Source organism: Vollenhovia emeryi, unplaced genomic scaffold (assembly GCF_000949405.1).
Source record: "Vollenhovia emeryi isolate VEMERY1.0 unplaced genomic scaffold, V.emery_V1.0 DF939139.1, whole genome shotgun sequence".
Classification (NCBI taxonomy): Eukaryota; Metazoa; Arthropoda; class Insecta; order Hymenoptera; family Formicidae; genus Vollenhovia; species Vollenhovia emeryi.
The window spans coordinates 2276715-2298955 of record NW_011967227.1 but is presented as its reverse complement, the minus strand read 5'-3'; the positions used below and the strand labels follow the sequence as shown (position 1 = coordinate 2298955).

At 35.2% G+C, this 22241-nt stretch overlaps 2 protein-coding genes across 3 annotated transcripts; one reads left to right on the top strand and one right to left on the bottom strand.

Annotated features, from left to right (window-relative positions):
- The first annotated feature begins 294 nt into the window (after nucleotides 1-294).
- Nucleotides 295-19295, top strand: LOC105567303 (alpha-tubulin N-acetyltransferase-like). The gene is made up of 8 exons (XM_012022072.1): nucleotides 295-1216; nucleotides 6493-6642; nucleotides 7409-7580; nucleotides 11418-11559; nucleotides 13440-13539; nucleotides 13641-13728; nucleotides 14499-14545; nucleotides 17353-19295. Exons 1-8 carry the CDS (start codon nucleotides 1113-1115, stop codon nucleotides 17645-17647), a joined length of 1098 nt encoding a protein of 365 aa, XP_011877462.1. The 5' UTR covers nucleotides 295-1112; the 3' UTR covers nucleotides 17648-19295.
- On the bottom strand, nucleotides 19231-21646 carry LOC105567304 (presqualene diphosphate phosphatase-like). 2 transcript variants are annotated; one of them, XM_012022074.1, is made up of 4 exons: nucleotides 21245-21646; nucleotides 20492-20629; nucleotides 20303-20402; nucleotides 19231-20224 (listed from the first exon to the last, which is right to left on the bottom strand). In XM_012022074.1, exons 1-4 carry the CDS (start codon nucleotides 21248-21250, stop codon nucleotides 19839-19841), a joined length of 630 nt encoding a protein of 209 aa, XP_011877464.1. In that variant the 5' UTR covers nucleotides 21251-21646; the 3' UTR covers nucleotides 19231-19838. The 2 variants fall into 2 exon arrangements, with proteins under 2 accessions (XP_011877464.1, XP_011877463.1); XM_012022073.1 differs by lacking the exon at nucleotides 21245-21646 and adding an exon at nucleotides 20765-21238.
- Nucleotides 21647-22241: the final 595 nt, after the last annotated feature.

Genomic DNA, 22241 nt, shown 5'->3' with positions numbered 1-22241 from the left:
GAATCACCCTGTATATCTTTGTTGCTCACCGTGCGCTAAGCGAGAATAAAAGGATACACTGGGGGGGGCACTCGGGGTGATGTTTCTGAACGTAGCCTCGAAGGAGAGAAACGAGTACCCGTTGTTTTGGAACAATCGGCCCTAAATCGCGCCAATTTTCATTGCAATTATCCGCTATCTCGTTTGTCTCGTTATTCGGTTGACTGTCCGTCTTGAAGCGCCGCTTGGCGGAAATACTCGCTGTTCGGACATTCGAACGAACGTGTACGCGCGAGGCATTGAATCCACCGGTCGCTTTCCCGCGAAGGAGGGACGCGGAGGTCGCATCCTCGTGCTTGGCACACGCGAGCAGCGGCGATAGCTATCAGTCGGCCGTGAGCCGTGAGCCGTCAAGCGAGCGCGAGCACCGTGTGGCTGGTGTGCGGGGGCTTTGCGCCATCGAGAGGCGATCGATCCCACGGAGCTCCGCGGCTCTCGCGCGCGTCGCTCTCCCGTGTCGAGCCGGAGCGTCGTCGTTTCGGAATATACCGTGATGTAGACGAGATGCAATCGCGCCCTTCCCCCTCCCCCTCTCCGCGTCTCTCGTTGCGCTGAGGGAATAATTTCGGAACGAGACGAGCTAAGTTTTGGAACGTAGGACGATTGGGAAATAGACGAGAGCGGGACGGTAACTGTCGGTAGCGGCACCCACGTGACGACCGGAGGTGCCGCGCGAAGGTGTCAATACGAGACTCGAGCGAGATTCTGCGGAGTCAGTGACAGGAGCTCGCGCTGCTCGCAGTACCGGGAGCGCGAGAAAGAAGGGGAGGAGAGGGGGAGAGAGAGAGAGAGAGAGAGAGAGAAAACCCGATCGATGTTCACGTGACAATCAACAACACGAAGTGAAGTTGCCGCGAAAGGGTGCGCGAACCACAGCCATATTCAAGGCGAGCTCCGCTGTCGCGCCCGTAGTCGTGAAAACGGCGAGTCTCGCGATCATCCGCCGGGACAGGACAGACGCGGAGCGTGGATAAGCGGGAAACGTGGTGCGTACGCGCGACGGGCACGAGCGAGCGCGATTTGTGACACGGTGACAGGCAAGGGGACCCCCACGCCCCCGTCATCTCGTTAAAATGGAGTTCAAGTTCAACGTGAATAAACTCTTGCCCAGAAAGATCAACAAGGTCACGCATAACCTGGTGCCGGAGAACTTCAAGGGCGATCGGCGCGAGCTGAAGTGAGTACCGGGGCGCAGAATTCCAAAATAGCCCCCGCGTAACCCGTTAATTCGCGCTACGCGGCGCCGATCCATTTTTATACACACGCCCGTTCCGCGATCTCGCGACTAATATCGATTTTCTGTACTTTTAGAAATAATTATATCGCCAATCTGGAAACAGGTAGAGCGCACGCATTAATATATTGCTGACATTTATTTCCGTGTACTCTCTAAAATTTGTGGAGTGAAAATACTGCCGTGGAGTGAAATGTTCACCCTATTTATTTGCTCCAACAGAGTGAATATTAACTCCAATGGAGTAAACATTTCGCTCCACGGCGGTATTTTCACTCCACAAATTTTAGAGAGTACATTTATTACAAAAAAAAAAGTACAAACGTATAGACGGAAACGTAAAACGCACATACATAGCGCGTGCGCGCAGGGGTGTTTCGAGCCGTCTCAAGTAATGTTCGAAGATGTTGATACATTGCGTATCTTGTGAACGACGAGGAACAGAGCGAAAAGAATACTACAACGCGTGAAAGTGGTGTAGTGAAGTCTGGATCACTGGTCACAATACAATATATACAATGGACACGTATACAGGCGCAAAGCTGTCGCTATTGATGACACGGAAAGTCGGCTGCTTTTCTGGGAAACACAATTTTGTTGTTGATATAATTTGCATCACTTCATTGCCTCCAATCCGTGCCACTGTCATGTAGGTGCACCGCTCGTCAATAATTCGCTCCATTCCCCTAGCAAATTTATATAGGATATGTAACGTATCCTGTACAAACTCGCTAGGGGAATGGCACGAGCTATTGACGAGCAGAGATATTGTTATCCACGTTATTTTCTTTCTCCTCTGTCGTATTACACTTATTGAGCAATTTGCATGTAATATCGTCGACGTGACGTCACTTATTAATTCGTTATCAATTAAATTTGCAATTTTTTACAGCGGGATTCACAACTGATACGAGAAATTTATGTGATTGTCCTGTTAAACGAATGTCGCTGACATCTTCTTTGCCATCGTGGCATAATGATTGCGGAATGTTTACGTAGCTGGTGGAAAGCCAGGGCGGGATATTGAGAAATTGCACGCAGAGAGCTCTGTAACTTTACGTTATTCTGTTAATTAAGATTTAGGTCAAGATATATCGCACAAGCGATTCTCGCGATAAAGTCTAGATAAGATTCCGCACTTCAACATTTGTTCAATTCGTTCGTTTGTTGCGAAATTGTGATATACCGTGAGCTTCACTTTCGTAATAAATTACTTCTTAAGGGCACATGGTGTCCATTCGTTAATTTTTGACGATATAAAATTTTATCGTAATTTATAGTACACATCTCGGATAATTTACCAACACCATTAAAGGATAATTAATGCAATTATCTCTCTAAATGAGGAGCGGATGGTAGAACACCGACTCTTTCCGAGAATTTTTCATCGTGAAAGAAAGTTCGCGGATTAATGAGAAACTTTGTGAAATAAATGAGTATTTTTAAACAGTAAAGTCGAACGAGCTTCTGTATATACCGTAGATTCTCGGTTCAAGGAACTCGCAGTTCACTTGCAACAATCTCCATCGAATTCTTGGGCAGTGACTCGCGACGCTCGCGGAAGTCTATGACGAAATGGTTCTATAGAAGTCGCTGGTTTCTCTTCACGAGAGATTTGTCTCTCATTATCTATCTATTATATACGGAAAGCCCAGTCTCAGACCGCCTGCCCTCCTTAACGGGAGTAGTGGACACAATGATTACACGTCAGCATATACTCCACAAAATTGATTGCTATCCCGATATTAGCGCGGAATCGCCCTTTTCCAATCTCCTTTTATACTCTTGTATCGGAAATAGTCGTCTTGAAAGACCGCGCGATCTTGCGAATTACATTAAGATCTTAATCGCGTTAAGATGCAAATGTAAATATGTGCATCTAACAGTTGTTCAGGTTCTAAACATATTAATGTTGAAATGGTATATTTCATCAGATTGCCAGTATCGATATAAATAAAATTTCAAATTTCAATCGAATCTCAGCTGGCCACATTTATTGAATACGCTTTCACAACGTTTCGATTCTTCGGTTTAGGTCCTTATCAAGTGAGATCTAGGAGTGAATGTTTTACATACAGTTTACGCGAGAAGTATATACGAATTGTACAGTATCGCGGAAAGATTGTCTACCTTGTTACGGAGTTTGTCAAATGAAATTACAGCCACAATTTGGCGAACGGTCGAAACGTTGCGAAAGCGTATTCAATAAATGTGGCCGGCTGGGGCCGATTGAAATTTGAAATTTTATTTATATTAATGCTGGACGGAGCACTAAAAATTTAAAATACTAATAACATCATGTAATGTTAATAATATTGTGTATATAATTGTGTAAAAAGGAAAGACTTAACAATAACCACAACAACCGAGGGGTAAACCGCTGACCAAAATCATGTACACCAATGCCCACTGATGCCCAGTGGGCATTACTTTATCTTATTATTTTATCTTATTTATCTTTATGATGCCCCAGCAAGACCTAGTGCCCAAATTAATGCCCAAAAAGTGCCTAGTAATGCCCAGTAATGCCGCAAATTTGTACACCACAATGCCCCTAGCGGTTTACCCCTCGACAGTAACCATTAAATATCGTGAAGCAACGTGCAATGTGGCATTCATTTCGTATAACATCTTGATATATAATACGTTAGAAAATTACACAAAATTGCAGCTATTTAACTGAGATATATTTATACGATGTGCAAAGGGAGATAACGCGTAGGATCGTGATGTACCGACTGAACTATATATTAAAACCTGTTGTATTGATTTATAAGACGAAACCACAAATTATTAAGTCACGTAATGATAACTTTTCCATAGCATTAGTATATTAATACTAATAAGACCAATTCTTTCTCAGAAAAGATGATAAAATTATAAAATTGTCTCTGTAGCAACATTTTATGTTGCATACTTACTTATACTCATTTATTATTTTATTGTCGATTAGAAAGTACTATTATTTCTGCATGGGTGGTGAATTATAGTTCATTAGTTGACGTAAATTGCAAGCTATATATTGTAATTTATAATCTCATTAAAGTATGACCATTCTTTAAGTATTTTGCAAGCTCTACTAATGCCTCTCATGTGCACAAATTGCTCTCGTTAAATGTGATTAATAGTTCTCGCTCGTAATATTTAATATATACGTGGTAAATTATTTCGGTCAGTAATTTCAAATGTAGAGAAAAGATACGATATTAGAACAAGAAGCGCCAGTAATCTATGTACACTCCTTTAAGGTGCGAGGTTGATCGATATATCTTACTTTCTTGATTACCTTGATCCTTCGTTTTTATGGAAGCAACGTGCAATGTTTCCAGCGTCAATGACATTGTCAGATATAACCAGAGTAACGATGTTGAGAGAGACGTAACGTATCTAGTCGACATTAAGATTAAATGATGAAGAAAATGTCTAAAAAATATTTATATCTTCCTTGGGGCATTTCATTATATTGCTGGAAAAAATTATGGCACAAGCTTCAAACTTTGAGGAATATATTTTTATTATGACAACTTAATGTTAAAGTAACATCATGCTGAAAACAATTCTTATAAAAATGACGAAAAATAAAAATTACCACTAAATGATGCCAGTGGTATCATTTTTAAGCACACTTAAAATTGATCTTACGCCAAGGTCGAAGTCTGGATCATTTTGACTCAGTATATCAACCAATTAAGTGTTAAATTGAAGATGGATATTTGAGTCAAAGAATTTTTTTCGGTTTATCATGTAACACACAAAATGGTCGTGGAGAAAAGTACCATTTTTTAAATAGTTAAAATTACACAATAATATTTCTTCTAAATGTATAAAAACTCTTCTTCTAAATGGTTTGAGACACAATTATTCAATTTTATGTATATAATAAATTCTTACACATATACGCATACAACTTACAGCTTGAAAAAAGCCTCGATATCTGTTCGTAAATTAAAAACTAACGATAAGAAAATGGATTATGAAATTAAACAGTCTGTTGTTAAAAGTGGGCGTCTTATGTAAGATACTTCCGTGAATTTTCATGTCTTCAAGAGCGGTAGATTTCGCAATGCAGCTTTTCATACTTGGTGATTACTCACGTCATCGTCTGCAATCCATCACATTTTGCGCCTATAGCACAATGACCATAGAAGAAGATATAATACCGATAGAATAAATTAACTCCTTCTGTATTTTAAGCGGATTGGCGCTCGGCCAAAACGTGAATCAGGTCACCGTTTGTAACCGAATGATGTGTTACATGAGGAATCATTAAAGTGATACGAATTGCATGCATCTAATTTTCTAACGTGTCATTTTGTATAACTCAAGTCGAATCTCAAATATGAAAGTATACAGTTTTACAATTTATTTAATATCACGGGTTATTGAATGCATAAAAAATGTTCTATCTTATCTCTTATAAATCAAATTTTTTTAAATAAATAATTCATATTATTATTTTGAATAATTGCGTCAATTTTATGCAATTATGAGCGGTATTTAAAGATAAAGTTTTTGATTATTCTCCTTATTTAATGTAAAAAGAAATTACGTTGACATAAAAGTTTATCTGGATACTTTCTTCTAATAATAAATGTACTTCCTGCTTTTTCTATACTTACTCACGCTACTTTCCGCTAGTTTTGAAAAGCGTTTTGTCCTAAATTCCTGATCGAAATTAATTTTGCTGTCTGGAATTAATTAGCATAGATCCACGAGAATGACGCTTACAGCATAAAATGTTAAGATGAGGCAAAAGGAAAGTAGAACGTGTCTGTTTCGTGCTATTTCAGCGATAAATCGCTGCCTGCGTAGTACAGCGTTAAAAAACAGCAATGCTCGATCGAGACATTATTTTTTGCTCACTATTTTATCGCTATTTACTTTAAAAGGTATCGACAACAGTTATTCAATATACTTCAACAATTTTGATCAGAAATGAAATTCTCAATGTCCGCTTAATTCTTAATATTTTAATGTTCAGAATCTTCTCAGAGATTCACTTCTGAGAGTGTTAATTGGATTATATTTTCCCAATTGAGTGCGTTATAAAAATAAATGTATAGAAAAGAAGTTTCTGGCGTGTGATTTATGTAAGGCGTAAATGTACATCACCACATATGTACATTTAAATCTGCTAATGCGAATCATTCTGTGTTCGACTTATTTGGTTGTTCCGCAAATATAAATGTAAGTGACTAATAAATATCTTCTGTTTTCAGCGAATTTCAGAGATTGTTGAGCAGAATACTGGACGATATGGGCAAGGCATCGGCGAGGGCCCAAGGACTCACTAAGCCTATCACTAGCGCCCTTAAACTCCACGACACGGATCACACGATTTATTTGCTCGTAGATAATGACGCAAACAAGTAAGCTTTTTCTTTATTTGGATAAATTCACTTACAATGCAATATCTATTACTTGAATATTTATTTATAATTTAGGTCTATCGTCTGTGTAAACAACACCGTGTTCAAAGTTTCACCGTCTTCCTCAAATTGTTTTAAAGTTCTTAATAAAAATTTTAAAAATTTCCATCAAAATCATGAAAAATAAAAGAGTTTTTATTATTGTTACATTCGGCAGATATTCTTTAAAATTGTCGGCATGAGTTTTCTTTCCATCTGGATAATTCGCCTTTAAGATTATCTAATTAAGCAATATAATACTTTCACAATATATATAGAATTATTAAACCATCCTTTGTCTAAACAAATACCTTGATCAATTTCATTTGATTCTCTTCCAACGAGAATATCAAGGAAGACAAACGCGTTTCCGTTCCATCTGTTTAGATTGTAATGTTGAGATTATAACATTCTGATCAAGTTCTAAATTACAATTGTTTATATTGAGATATGAAAATTAATCCGTACATAACATTAGACTTTTGTACCTTGCTACCACGGAGTTAAATGTTGAAAACCCTGTGTTTTTCAACTGTTTGTAAAGAATTATTATATTCTGCGATGAAAACGCTTATAAGATACAAGATCAGATCATACATATATATAAGATATTACGCAACACTTGGTGATCGTTAAGATGACGACGTAATATAGCGTCCTCCAAAGTTGTCTCGCTAGAGACTGTGATTCATTCCTTGCATAAAATGGCGTATACTTGATTTTACAGCGGACTCGGTAGCGTGGTGGGATTATTGAAAACGGGATCGAAGAATCTGTTTCTGTTCGGCGAGACAGGGGAGCATTATCAGCTGCAGGCGAGATGCATCCTGGATTTCTACGTGCACGAGTCGCGACAGCGTATGGGTCTGGGCAATATTCTCTATCAACACATGTTATCTGTAAGTTCAGCGTACGCTTATTTTCCAATTTTTAATTTTAACACATTAACCTCGGATTAACTTCGTCGGTGAAGAACCGCCTGTATGGATAAGTTTAAATCAACACGTATACACAATTCAGAAGCATTACAATTACGAATATAGATATAATTAAGGAACTTTGATCGGTAATAATTATAATTAATAAAATTGTAGTTAATGCAAAACAAATTAAAAGTAGAAAAATACACGATAATCTCGAAATCCCTCCTTGAGATTATATCTGAGGGAAAAAGTGTACCTCTGTGTGCGATTAGAAGTCTGAATAATATTTCACGCAAGCGAGTGTTAATGAATAATTAAACACGTGATGAAGATTAGTCCTGCAGGATTTAATTATTGTAAATACCGTAACTTGGTATCTTTACGTTATTATGCTGCGATTAATTGTTTTATTACGTAAAATAGAATGAAATATTTCCACCGTTGCCATTTTTAAGAAGTTTGCCAGAAAGTAACCAATTTAATTGATGTAGCATTCTCTCTTGATAATTGTATGTTAATGAGACCGCGAGAAACGGGCCGTTCTCACGTGAAGAGAGAGAGTTTCCGTTGCACGATGCCCGAACTTCCTCGTTCAAAGACAAATCTTCGATGCGCCGGTATGAGGCGCGTAATTACTTCCTGCGGGGAAGCAGAAGGCGTCGCGCGCGATCACGATTTAGCTCCATGCGAAACAGAGGCTTGACCGTTGCAATTGCAGTTACGCAGCGACAGAAAAGAAAATGAATGATATCTACGCAACAAACTGGCAACATTCACTTCGAATAAATAATTTTGTTGCAATGTACTTTCCTAGCACGTAAAAATCATCTTTAATATGCAATATACTTAAACGAAAATTAATTAAAAATGAATAAGTACTGGTATGTTAATAAATGCAAGATATTTGTTATTAATTTTTTTTATTAACCGTAGTACTTTAAATATAGATGCACAACGTGGCAATTTATATTATTTAAGAAAAATACACGATAAACGCATCTACGCGAATTGAAAAGCAACACAAGTACAAAGAAGTTAAAATTAATAATTACTTTTGAAAGAAAATTTCAGGGAGAAATAATTTTTTTAAGTAAAGTATAACATATACTTATGTACATGCGTCTAACAAAGAGAAAAACTGGAAATTCTATAAACCGTTTATCGTTCCGCTCGAGGACTCAAAACCCTGAAATCGGTGTCATGTGAGGACAAGTGCAGAGAACTGTAACGAAAGAAGGCAACCATTCTTTATTTTTTCGCTCGACGGAATCTTATCTAGAACATCAGATTTCTTTGTGCGCACAATATAGTTCGTAATAAATCTGAAACTTAATTTTCTACAAATAACATGCTTCCAGGTTATTACATTTAATATAATTTTCTTGTCTCCATCAAGAATTCATAAAAATAATTCAATAATTTTTCCCATATTGCTTTTACATAGAGTTTTTAAATCCAGATTGATTATTTAAGTAAAATATTCTACGCCTTTATCGCATGAAGAATTTTGAAAAAGTTACAGATGTTTTACAAACGTTTAATTAAAAATGAATTATATATGTCGGGTGTATATTAATATATTTTATGGTATAATATAATATGTTATTTCTCTAGGTGAGTTTTCAGTTTTTAACACAGTAAGAAATTTTTCACAATAAGATTTAAAACAATAAGAAAAAATGTGCACGGTCACAAAGTAAACTCGCGTATTGTCGTACTCGACTGTGTGTAGGATTTCACTAAATAACATCGATTAGTACCGAATGGAATAAAACCTGAAACTCAACTAAACTCGCGTCATATTAGATGTGCTTATATCCCTTCACTCACACCTCACACTATGAGTCATTCGAAAGTACGAGGTCATAATTATTTACGTATCCAACAGTGTACGTCATCAACGTGTGAGATACATACAGACAGATAACGATTTCTGATGATAGTAGAAATTGATTTTAGTTTCTCTGCTGGAGTATATATGTTAACGAGACTTTTTGCAGAGTTACACAGCATCGGTGTCTTACACATGTATTAAAGATAATAATCATAAACTTCTTTTTTACAATATTTTTTACATTATTATTAGGACAATGTCCTGTATACGCAATTCCGCTTTAATTTCACGTTTACTTAAAGTGGAAAAAGTCACTTTTTTCCGTTATAATTTCGCAGAATTTAGAGCGGACATATTTTGCAGTGTATCCTCACCTCCAAATGAAGAACGTTTATTTACATCTTAAACAATTGACTTTAATTTACACCAATCCTTTAGCATCATAACTCGATTCTTCTTATTTAAAAAATGTAGATTTTATACAGGAATTATTGTTACCTATTCTTTGTTATAACCTCTTGTTGATGTTTGTTCTGATATTTAGGTTTTTAATTTACGCTTATATTTTTATTTGTTTACTTGATGTTCGTTATTCACCCTAATATGATGTCTTATTTTTACTCTTATATGTTACGAGGAAATCTTAATTATTGTATTATTGTCTCACTAATATCAATATGACATTTAAAATTGGACTGAAGAAGGCTTATTAAAGCCGATACGTTTACTATTTAATTATTCGAGTCAATTATCACAGAATAGAGAATAAAATAATATTCATAAGTTTTTAGCGCTCTTGGTCCTTCTCCTCCTTTAAAGACGATAGTGCAGTTTTACAGGCCGAATAGAAAAGCCTAATCAGAAACGCGATGTAATTCTCTCTAGCATTAATGCTGATACCATCTGAAACTTGGCGAAATGCCCGCTTTAAGTGCCTGGGACTTTCTTATCTTTTGCGCGGTTGTAATTTTCTAGTATACAAGCTATTTCGTGGTCGTTGCAACTTTCTCGCGAGTCGCGGTCGGAATCCGCGTAAAACGTGACCGATCTTAAATAGACGCGTGACAAAAGGTCATTATATCGTGCACAATACATGGAGGACGGCCAGGTGTTACGCTTGAAGGTAACTCGCAAGGTGACTGAACTCGTCCGGTCCGTTTTGTTTCGGCATAGTTCGTCACTTTGTTTAGTGGTACACCGACGGGCGTTTTCTCCTAATCATACTCCTTTTACGTGAAATGACTGATACTTGAAAATTAACCCGGTTTTGCATCAAGGGCGATTAATCACGTTCAGTGGCGTGGCGTATGAAAGTCTGACCTATGAAAGTTAATCACATTTACGCTGCTGCATTCTTCCACAATCGCGTATAGTACATGCATAGTCAAAAACTTGAATGTTTAAAAGTCTGGCGAAGTAATATCGCGACATTCAGAAAAGTGCGCATGTATAAAGGTGCTACATATATGTATAATCAAATTCTTTAATTTATCTTTCTTTTTGCTCTAAAGCTGATAATATCTTGCTCTTTTAGGGTATCCAATTTATGTGGGAAGAAATGATCATAGGATAATTTTTACATTTCACATTCAGCACTGAGAAAATAAAGCTTGGTCACAGTGGTTCTTTTTACTAATCTAGAATCTATAACTACTTTGTTCATTTCCTTTATTCTTTTTTAGAAAATATTGAGTAAATCTGATGCTCCATTTATCTTTCCCTAGCCAATTATAATATTATTATAATTAATAGCGACTTTTAATTGGGCTGTAAAACAACATACAAAATTATGATCAGTTTCGTGAAAACAATTAATTGTAAGTAACTATGTCAAGTCCCAGATTAATTGTAAGACTGCAATAATGTGAATATTTATTTTCAAGCTATTTATTTTATCTCCTTCCCTTATTCGTATATTTTTACATTAATATATTTTTATATTATTGTATTTGTGATAAAATTAATATTTTTATTCATAGGAGGAGAACATTAGACCAGTGAAATTGGCAATCGATCGACCGTCGGACAAGTTCTTGGCTTTTCTACACAAATACTACGGACTCTCGAAGATTATTCCGCAGAACAATAAATTTGTTGTTTTTGAAGGATTCTTTGATGACGGTACGTAATTATTTACGTAATGTACGTTATGCACGTAAGATATGTTTAGTCTGTGCTTTTGCACGCAAGTGGTTAACTCATGTTTTGCGTGCAAATATCTAACAACTCACATACGAAAATGGCTCAATAACGCAAGCAACATCCTATCCCAGTGCGTCGTCATAATACTAGATGTTTGCGTGCAAAATAGTTTCTGGGTAGTTACATAATATCAATATTGTAGATGTAATATGACATGGGTGTCTACTGGGATGTTAAAAAGTACAACTTAATATTTTTTCTTTCTTTTATATCATCGGCGACCGGGTCTGAAATTTCGCGTACTAATAGACAAAATTTACAACTACAAACATACTTAAATTTCAAATTTTCCTACTTTTGATCGGTTTATATGCAGGAGCCACCTTAAAAAGAAAATATTCACATGCATATACAACACACATACATGTTTTTATATAGAAAATTGTTTGCCAGGTTTTATTATATTCCTGACACATGTATAATCTTTTTTGTGCTTGCAAACGTTTATGATAAAGAATCTTACAAAAGAATATTGAAGCAAAGTGAAATTACATTAAAATGACGTTAGCGCTTCATTATGAAAAAGAGCACCGTATGGAATGCTTCGTTTCTCTTACAAGAAACTGGAACAGTTATTTCCGGTGAACGATAAATTGCGATAATATACGCGGTCAAAGATAGGTCTCACGTTAAGACTTCGTCGATTATTTCTGCAGAATCGGTATACCAGTCGGTCTCGTTATCAGAAGCATGATAAGCGCTATAGCGCGATTAATTCCATGAATTCATCGACACGAGATTCTGAAGTGCCAAGTATAGTAACGATGGTTGATAAATAAATGTAAAAAAAAAGACCGATATTCTTCTCTCCTCTGAAAGTTTTTACTTTCTGTGCAGAGCTTGTACTCTTTCTCTCTGAAATAACTGATTCAATTCTTCCCCCCCTTCTCCCGTGATACAATCGGTGCTCTCTCGCTGAGCTTCAAGGTGTCTATCTACGCAAGGTCAGACATTGTCGATCTGATTCTGAAGGTTGGATTGCCCTACGAGGTGAGTCACTCGCATCCCAATTAACATTGGCAACACACTGGCTTGGGGAGAGTCAAATCGCGGCCAATGCCGTGCTAAGGACGATTCATGCTTCGATTATACCTGCGATCGATCAAGTTCTCTATACGCTGAGTCGCTGGTTGAGTCACATTTATGCTAATTATGTACAGCCACTTTAATTTTGTTGATAATACGGTCTTGAGAAATCGATGGGCGCTTTATTCGCCAGAAAATAGAGCACTAAATATTAAAAAGAAAATGCGATTGCAAAACAATGAATAGCACCAATAGGGCAAAATGGCTACTTAAAAATTGATTGAATCCAGTAGTTGGTGTTTTATATAAAGAGAAGAGAAAACGAAGCGAACAAAAACAAATTTTTCTAATTTACATATCAGAAAGATGATGAAAAATGTGCTTCTAAAATATTTTTTAAACACTTTTTCGAAATTCTCGAAAAACGTCATCAACTTCGCAAGTCGTTACTAAACAAAATGACGCAAAACAATGGAATAAATTAATTTCGTATTGAATTATATAGGATTTAAGAAATAGGTTTATGTAAGAATCTGTAAAACAGGAATGGAAAAGGACGAATGTATAATATATGTTTTAAATTGTAAACCAAGTCCCACTTCTTGGCTGTAAGCTAAAGTGAACAAATTGTTATCTATCTATAAGTTACACTGAAAGAATCTCTAATCTGAAATTCAGGAACATTGGAATATATTTACTTGAGTGGGCTTTTGTTTTTGCATCACATATTCTGCGTGTGTGATTATCACTTATCGTCGTTTTCGTGTTTGCAGAAAGCCGAGACGTGAAGAGCAATAGATATAGCCTACCTCCTAGAGCGAACTTGGACGACAGTATGTCGGGCAACAACGACAACGGAAGGAACGGTGCTAGGTAGGTGCGTCAAGTCGAACATTGTGCGACTACAAGACGACAGATGCGAGTCATAAAGCCGTTTGCAGTTGTACAGAAGAAAATGATATATCGCTTTTCAGTCTCAACGGTATACCGTACACGGCATCCGTTTCGCGTAGCACATTCGGTAGATATGCCGCTGCGCGACCGCCTTGTTCTATGGCAAATGTGAGTACAACAACATAAAGAAGTAGCTGGAATCCTTTTCTAAATTGCTGCCGTGTTTCCTTTATAGTAGTTGTCGCATGAATATGTCTACTTTTGTTAAATTGTAATGTCCTTAGTGGAAATATTTTACTGAAAATACATGTAACAAAATTTTGTTAAAATGTATTTGAAACTCTCTCTCTTAATTGACTCCGTTTCATTATTTCATTAATATTTCTGTAAAAGTTCAATAATATTTCAAGATTTTCTTATTAAAAAGTAACATAGTTGAATTTAGTAAATTTGATATCTAATATATCATAATATTTTTATTATTTTTCAACTCAAAGTCTATTTTAATTTCCCTTATATTTAACAGTATATTGTATATTAAGCCTCATAAGAAATATTATGATTTATTTTGAGATACATTTACTAATTTTTTAATAATTTTTATTTTACTGGCCACATCCATTTCACAATAGTTTCAGTAAATTATTTCGAGGTGTATTACGGAGAAGGAAGCGAAGGAAGGAGAGAGTGGGGGGAGGGAGAGAGATCTATACATATGTCCTACACAGACAATATTTATTATTTCTTAATCAAGTGTAAAAAATGTCTTATTGGCAAGATATGGATATTTGTAGAAATTGTCTTTGTTTGAAATCTAATGTTGTTGCATACTTGGAAACTAACTGTACAAACTTGATTATCTTTCAAGCTTTCAGTATTCTTTTCTTGTAACATGTAGCATAACATGACTAATTATATAAATTAACGCTTTCTTCTAGATTATCCATAACACAGCGATGCTTGGTCAATCAGCCGAGCATACAGGGTGAGTATAATTTACGCAATGATCGTTGAGATGATCCAGTCTGAGTCTGCAAACTGTGCTTATCTTATAATTTTCCTTCATATTTAATTGAAGATTATTATGCGTAATAATAGTATTGCACAGGAAAGAGATATTGTTATGTGCAATAATATTCTTTTGGTTGTGATATTTTGAAAGGCTATTCTCTCTCATGGTTGTGTGTGTTTGTGTGTGTGTGCTTGTGTGTGTGTGTGTGTGTGTGTGTGCTTATGTGTGTGTTACGCAACAAATTTAATTTTTAAGAAACTCAGAAATTTTTAGTCATAAAAAGCAAAATGGTAGCAAAATGATAACAAAATGATACTCAGTGGACGTAACGCATTTTAAATAGCGGAACTGTGAGAGAAAAATTATGAAAGTACGTGTAGCCTGCATTTATATTTATTTTTGCCTTGTTGCACCGTAGACAAATGTTTTTCCTTGTAACAATCACCACCGAAGCTTTAACTAATCTTACTAAAGTGTGTGCTCAATATCTAAAGCTTTTTAAATAATTCAAAATACTTCAAATAATTCGTTGTGATAATGTTTCGCGTCAATGACTATCGATTTTATTTTCTTACCTGTAATATTGAAACGTCCAGTTAGTCGGTAAATTAACTAAACATATAACGATATATGTATAATGCTCAATTGTCTTAGAAAGAGAAAGAAAGAGACAGTTTGCCAAAACAATATAAATGCATAAATGCTATCTCTTGCCAGGATATACGTAGGCAAATAAATCTTTTATCTCAGTTGTTCAAATCTTAGATTTCAGATCCTATGAATTTCAAACGGAACTCGAATTTTATAAATTTGGTGTTTTAAATAAGAAAAATAGTATAAAATTGACCGTGTAATTCATCAATATTTCCAAATATTTTAAAATAAATTTTATTATTTATTCTTGTGATAATACTAATATGTTGTGTTTGTCATTTTTCTAATGTTAAAAATGTGTGGAATAAAACTAATCCTCTTTAATTCGTCACGTTATATTAACTGATTGATGATACACATATGTTTAAAATTTGTACAATTTACGTCAAAGTTATACGACTCTCTTCAAAGAAATTACTTCCACTATACATATTCCTCTCTCCGTACGTAGATAAACCATTAAATTAATTATACAGTTAATTGTTATACAGTGAAACTTGTTGACTTGCGTATATTAATAATGTTATACATGATATTGTATACGTAATAGGTCACATAAAGCAATGATTATAATTTAAATAATATAATTATACTAATATATGTATAATAAGAAGGTTACTAAAACGCACTATACATATAGAGAACATTTGTAATATCGCAATATGTAAATATGGATTAGTTCCACTTATAAAAAGAAATGAAAGAGATAGCGAAGTGTAGAAAATTTAAAAGAACTTTCTTCTTTTTCGATATATTTAGAAATCAATATTTGTTTATACGTACGCACGCATGCACGCACATTCCAGCTTAATTTATATAATTTATGAGTGTGAAACTTTGTACATTCTATTTATTTAACGCGCTCTGTGTATATTGTAGTTTGTAAGTTTGTACGTAATTAGTAGCATTTATATTTATGAATTAATAAAGTTTTATTTGCTAATTTGCTGCGCACATAATCACATTTACTTTCCCTTTGACCAAGGTGACACGAAGCCGTGCAGGAATCCTGATATTCTTCAACTTTTGTACACGCGAAAGATTGAGGTTTTCGTTTTTAACTTTTATTCATAATCTAAAACATCAAGATGCAATCCTAAATGTGCAAGTATTTTGAAAAATAATCTTGGCGAAATAGCTTTGGCCTTATTTTGAAAATTATTTGTATAAATATCGGAAAAATCAAGGAAGTTACTCATTTGCGAAAGAGTAAATTCTATCGATGCATGAATAATCGTAATAATTGCAAGTCAATTACTCAAATACCACAACTAATAGTTACATAGCATTAATATTATAATTTCCTCAACACCGTTATGTACAACATGTATGTACAACATATTACATTTATATTGTTGAGTGGAACTTATAGTTATTAATGTTATGTAATTGTTGGTTAGTGTTTAGTGGGTGTATACTTTTTATATTAGTTGTATAATTTGCCAAACTTGATATTTATTTGAATAGGAGCAGTGAAAATTTTATTTGAGTGTTCTGTTTCCATAATTAAGCAACATTCTATAGCTTATGCATACGATTGTACGAAATGGACTTTTGTACATATTACTGTATATAAGAATTGCTATTTTGAAATTGTGTTGTTCATAAGATTTTGACAGGTCACCGTCAATCTTAATATTTGACTTGTTTTAATGTTTTACACACACACACACGCCGGATGTGTATTAGATTGTTACTTGTTAGACATGAGAAACCCAAAAGAAAAAAAAGAGTCAAAACAATGTATTTAATTCCAAGAGACTGATTCTGGAAATTGGAAAACTATGTTTCACGCAGGTCCACCATGAACTTTATATATGTATGTTCGTCATGATCTATACTTTCCTTTTTCTTAATCTCCCAATCGTTTCTTTTAACTTATGACAAAACAAAATCGTGCCATGTGTTTATACATTTCTGTTAGAATTTTCTTTTTAGTTTTACATTATCAGGGTCCGATGAACGAAGGAAAATCTTCATCTAGAGAATATCCACGTGAACAGATCGGCACGAACTCGAGACTGACAGGACAGAGAGACGTGTGTGATTGCATATTGCTGCTGATCGTATATCACTTGCTCACATCACCAATTTGTCGCGACTTGATGAGCAAGTTGATTTTTCAGCAACGGCGACAGCGGCAGCGCGCCGCTACCACCACCACCACTGAAACTGGAGCGGCCGCGCTCCCTGAGCATCTACTCCGAGGAAGAGCAGAAACAACGTAGCCTTGAGATGAATACTGTCCCGACGCCCGTCGTACCAGACAATCAGACCAAGCCTTTCGTCCCTGTCCTGCTGGAGGCCGAGAAGGCGGAGAAGAACGTGAAGCCGTCACCGTCGTGCAGCCAGGAAGTGGCTACTGGTACCAATCAACACGGCCACTTAGATCTCAAGTTTTACCATTCACCCTTGTGGTGAAACGATCCGGCTAATATGTAGTGATCTTTCTCATTATTCTTTCTCCGGTGTGCGGGGAAGGGGGAGGGAGGGAGAAACTTAGGATGGAGCAGATTAATCTGAGTTATCGCTAAACTTGATTTTGCTTCTCTGAGTATGTAGCTAAAATTATCTAGGAAGGAAAAATCTAGGATGGAAATAGTTTGCTGAAAGTATTATATCATGAAATTGATGAAAAACAAAATAAAAGTTATTGCAAAATTATTGAATATACCTTAAAATAAATCATAATTTTCCTTATAAAATTCAGTGTAACATTGTGAAATATAAGAAAAGTTAAAGTATACCATATTAGTATACTTATACACTATTAAAAAATAATTAAAAACTTAATGAAATAAAAATTAATAAAAATTTGATTTTTCATGAAATTGTTACTGAAATATTAACGAAATGATAATGAAACGGGATCAATTAAGCGAAATTGTCAAATAGATTTCAGCAAAACTTTATTATATCCACTTTCAGTAAAATATTTTCATCAGGATAACTATTTATTTATATATTTGGCGGTCGTATTCGTGGATTTCTCATTATAGTATTGATTAATAAGTATGTACTGCTTCGTAAACGGAGACCACATTACAACATAATAAAATAGTAGATAGAAAAATATGTATATGCCGATAGGAAAATGTCTCAAATATTATGTAATAATTGCATCATCCAAAAGGGGGAAATTTCACAATGATTGCATTGAGGTGATGCGTCAAAAAGCAGCGGTTCTGTTATAGGAATAAAATGGGGTGAGTGATGTGACACGTTGAGGAATTTTCTACGGATTGTTTTAGAACACAAGTCCTACCACAGATTTCTTTCATGCGAAATTTGGCATCTGTATTTCCGACGCGTGCGCTATGTCAGTGTGATTGTTTTACGGCAATTTTGGTATACAGTTTTTCGCATCTAATAATAATTTTAATTAAGTGCGTATCAATGTATCCTATTTGTATTAACGAGAAAAGACGAAAATCTTGTAATTCTACCCTGAGTATTTTGCTTCAAGCGCTTTTAACGACTGATTGATATTTACTGAAGTAACACCTACAAACACGTAATGCGTAGAAAAGGGAAAAACCGCTTGTATGTCCGTACGCAAAGTGTGTAGACATTCTAGAAACACATGGCAATTAGTTTAGGTATCACATATTGGAACGTATAAGTAGGCTTGTGAGAGAGCCATATAGTATCTTGGCAAACGTTTGCATTATTAATTGAAGACTGTTCATGCGACCGTACCAATATCATTGCAGGCTATCATGTGTAGATGTATAGACACGATACTCATTAACATTTCAGGATGTACAGTCCAAGTAGCGGGACATTCTACAGAGATTATAAGGACTACAGTTAAAGAAATGGTTCGATATCAATGGTCTGTGTCAATAAATTATTCTGGATCTATCACTGTCAGCGTTCAACGTTATCGTAACTCGTGAGTCGTTACACTGCACGTAATGCAATGTAGTCAGTGGCTAATATGTAAAGTTATGAGCTTGTGGGGAAAAGAAAGAGGGAGATTGAATATTCGCATCTGTCGTTTCGATTACGAGAATTTTATATAATCTGTTCACAGAATAGGTACCATATAAAATGTGCTGGTAATATGGAAAAAAAGAACTTGAGAAATGCAGATATGTAAAAAAAAATGAACGATTTTGTTAATCAAGAAGGAAATAAAGAGCACAAGAAATAAAGAAGGGCAATGTTAAAAAAAATACTCGTTTCAAAACGATTTTGCTATATAATAAAAAAAATATTTGTAATGCTTTCCTTTCAATTGACTTGTCGTGTCTATCATTTACTTTTGAATAAATTGAGCGACGCCTAAATATCTAAGGCAAAATAAAAAAACATGTTTCAGCCAAAAGTTTAGGATTTCGAGAGGCACGTATTTTGGCCGGTTTTTTTTCTAGGTGGAGGCGCCAAAACAAATATGAAGGTCACCTCCACTTTTTAAAATGGAACAATAAACGTTTCAACCAATCTTTTACTATCCCTGGGCGAAATTTCAGCCTTCATTCGTGATATTTAAATATTTTCCATTTATTAAAAATATTTATTCCATATTTTGCAAATTATTATAACCATAGCCTCGATAAAAACAAAAACAAAGTGTATTATTTATTTTGCATAAGCAATAACAATATATTCAAACATCGTATTCAGCTCCGGATATTTTTTCCTCTGTAATCCACCAAACTAAACTCGCGCAAGTCTCTTGCTCCAGGTATACGTATCCTACTAGCAAACCTTGGAATATGCCAAAAACTATTCCTGCTAAAATGTCGATTATATATTGTTTCCTCACCAACAATCTAGACACGCATACCGAAAAGGACCATGCTAACAAAAATACTATACATATTACGGGTACATGGCATAGATTAATAAAAAAATATGTGATAAATGCTGTACGAGTCGAGTGACCGGAAGGAAAAGAATCTTTCTCGGGAACAAGATTGCCATCAATTGTAGGTCGTCTCCTTCTTGCTATTGCTTTTAGTATAACAACTAAAATAATATCAAGCATCAGACCTAAAAATCATTTTTGTCTTTTAACATAATTTTTAAAAGCGACAACATATGTCATTATAAGCTTTATCTTGAATATACCTATTAAAAGATTAACTTGTATCTGATATAAATTTGAGTTGTTAAAAACCCAGATCAACATAAGATCAGTTACTAGCCACGCTACGCTATGGCAGGATATCTAGAGAAAATAATAGTAAGTGGAAAAGAATGTGTGTACGTAGTTTATATTATTTTCACATTTAATAAATAAAATAAATAATCTCTCACGTCTAAGGCCCGGTGGTATGCTTTTAGTTGTCTCAAAAGTGAAACCTGCTCCGCCCAGTTAACGAACACGTTAGTCAAATAAGCATCAACCGCTAAGAGCTTTCTTAACGTCGACGGTATTTCTCTCTTCTCCTCCTCCTTAAATGTAAAATAACTTTTCATTCTTGTCACAAACTTGAAGAAGTAAGACAATGTGGTTTAAGTACAAAAAGAAATTAATTAAAAAATATGTACAAAAGTAGGTATACGAGGACATTAAATACAATATAATACCCAGATAGTCAAATCTGTCATAACAGATTTCGTCAAATGCGCACTATAAATTTTGAAGGCAGAAAGACTACAGACTGCATGCAGGAACTGATATATTCGACATGTTGCCAGTATGTCAGCAGAAATACAATGAAATCTACTGACATAACTGGACCTGCTCGGTTTCTACCAACAATCTGTCGACAGCGTGTGTTTTACAGACTCTAGGCTTGTTTTTCTATTGCTGCACTGGTGAACTAGTGCAATAAGCTCGAATGAAAAACCTATACCTGTCTTACTCCAATTTAGTTCACCAGTGTAGCAACAGAAAACAAGCCTTCTGTTGCCCAAACAAGAGCCAAATGCGGACGCAGATGGCTATGGTGTGGGTTTCTGATGAATCTGATGCCAATCTGCTAACATTTTGCTAACTGGGATATTAAACGAATAAAGACGAACAGAGTGAACATGAGAACGAGGTTATACATGACTGATATATACCATCATCACGTTGCTTTACAACTAGAACTGGTTAAAACGATTAGCAGACCGACGTCCAAGGCCACTATTCAGTCAGATTCTATGTGTGGAATATTTTATTCCCTACGGAGTATCTAAAGATGATCTTAAAACGGTCTTGAATACAAGATCTAACTGAATACCGGTCATATATACGTTATCATCACAAACGAGATACTATCAAACGGTATCTTATCACATAAGGCCCGGATTTTTATTTTCTTATCAGCTGTTGGCCATAGGCTAGTCAACTCTCCATCTTTTTCTATATTGTTATCTCAAGGAGAGACAGAGAATCGATTAAGCTCCAGTTAATAGTTGACCAATCTTAAACATAAGATCTGACTGATGAAAACGCCTTAAGCCTTGTGTCCACGATCCAAGAACTGTGTTTGTCCGTTTCTAGTTCCGAGAAATGTGTAGCCAATGAAACGTAAAAGCTGTCAGTTGATTGGCTACATGTTTCTCAGAACTAGAACTTGGAGCAAGCTCTAGCAAGTTCATCGTTTTGCTAACTGCCTTAAGAGCGGTATTCATTGTCAGATGTTATATTTAAGATAATCGGTCGTTTGTAAATAATTTTTAAACTAATTAAAATTTTTGTTGGTTAATATCTTAGAACCTATATGTTTGTATACGGCTAATCCTTTGAAGCACGGTGTAACATGTTACGCCTCTCGAAATTTTAAAAATCAACACTTCTTTCACTCCAATGTCTTTACTATTTTATTGTATATGTAAAATTTTAAGTTACAAAATTTTCAAGTTGTTTGTTTATAAAAAAACTGTAAAAACTGAGATATTTTTCAGCTATATTTTGAGCAAGTACTTCCTTAATAATAAGTCTAAATTAAACTCAGAAGCAGTTGCAAAATACAAAATTGTACTATAAATATATATATGTATAAACATATATTTATAGAATTTACAAATGTAGAAGACAAAATCCACTAAATTCCGCTAAAAAAAACAAATTTGT

Excerpts from the sequence above, each read along its gene's own strand:
- LOC105567303 (XM_012022072.1), top strand. The coding sequence starts at position 1,113 with ATGGAGTTCAAGTTCAACGTGAATAAACTCTTGCCCAGAAAGATCAAC. Across the intron at positions 6,643-7,408 it reads GTAGATAATGACGCAAACAA|CGGACTCGGTAGCGTGGTGG; the intron begins GTAAGCTTTTTC and ends TTGATTTTACAG. Across the intron at positions 7,581-11,417 it reads TCTATCAACACATGTTATCT|GAGGAGAACATTAGACCAGT; the intron begins GTAAGTTCAGCG and ends TTTTATTCATAG.
- LOC105567304 (XM_012022073.1), bottom strand. The coding sequence starts at position 20,785 with ATGACAGATTTGACTATCTGG. Across the intron at positions 20,403-20,491 it reads CATACCACCGGGCCTTAGAC|ATATCCTGCCATAGCGTAGC; the intron begins GTGAGAGATTAT and ends TATTTTCTCTAG. Across the intron at positions 20,225-20,302 it reads ACAAGTTAATCTTTTAATAG|GTCTGATGCTTGATATTATT; the intron begins GTATATTCAAGA and ends AATGATTTTTAG.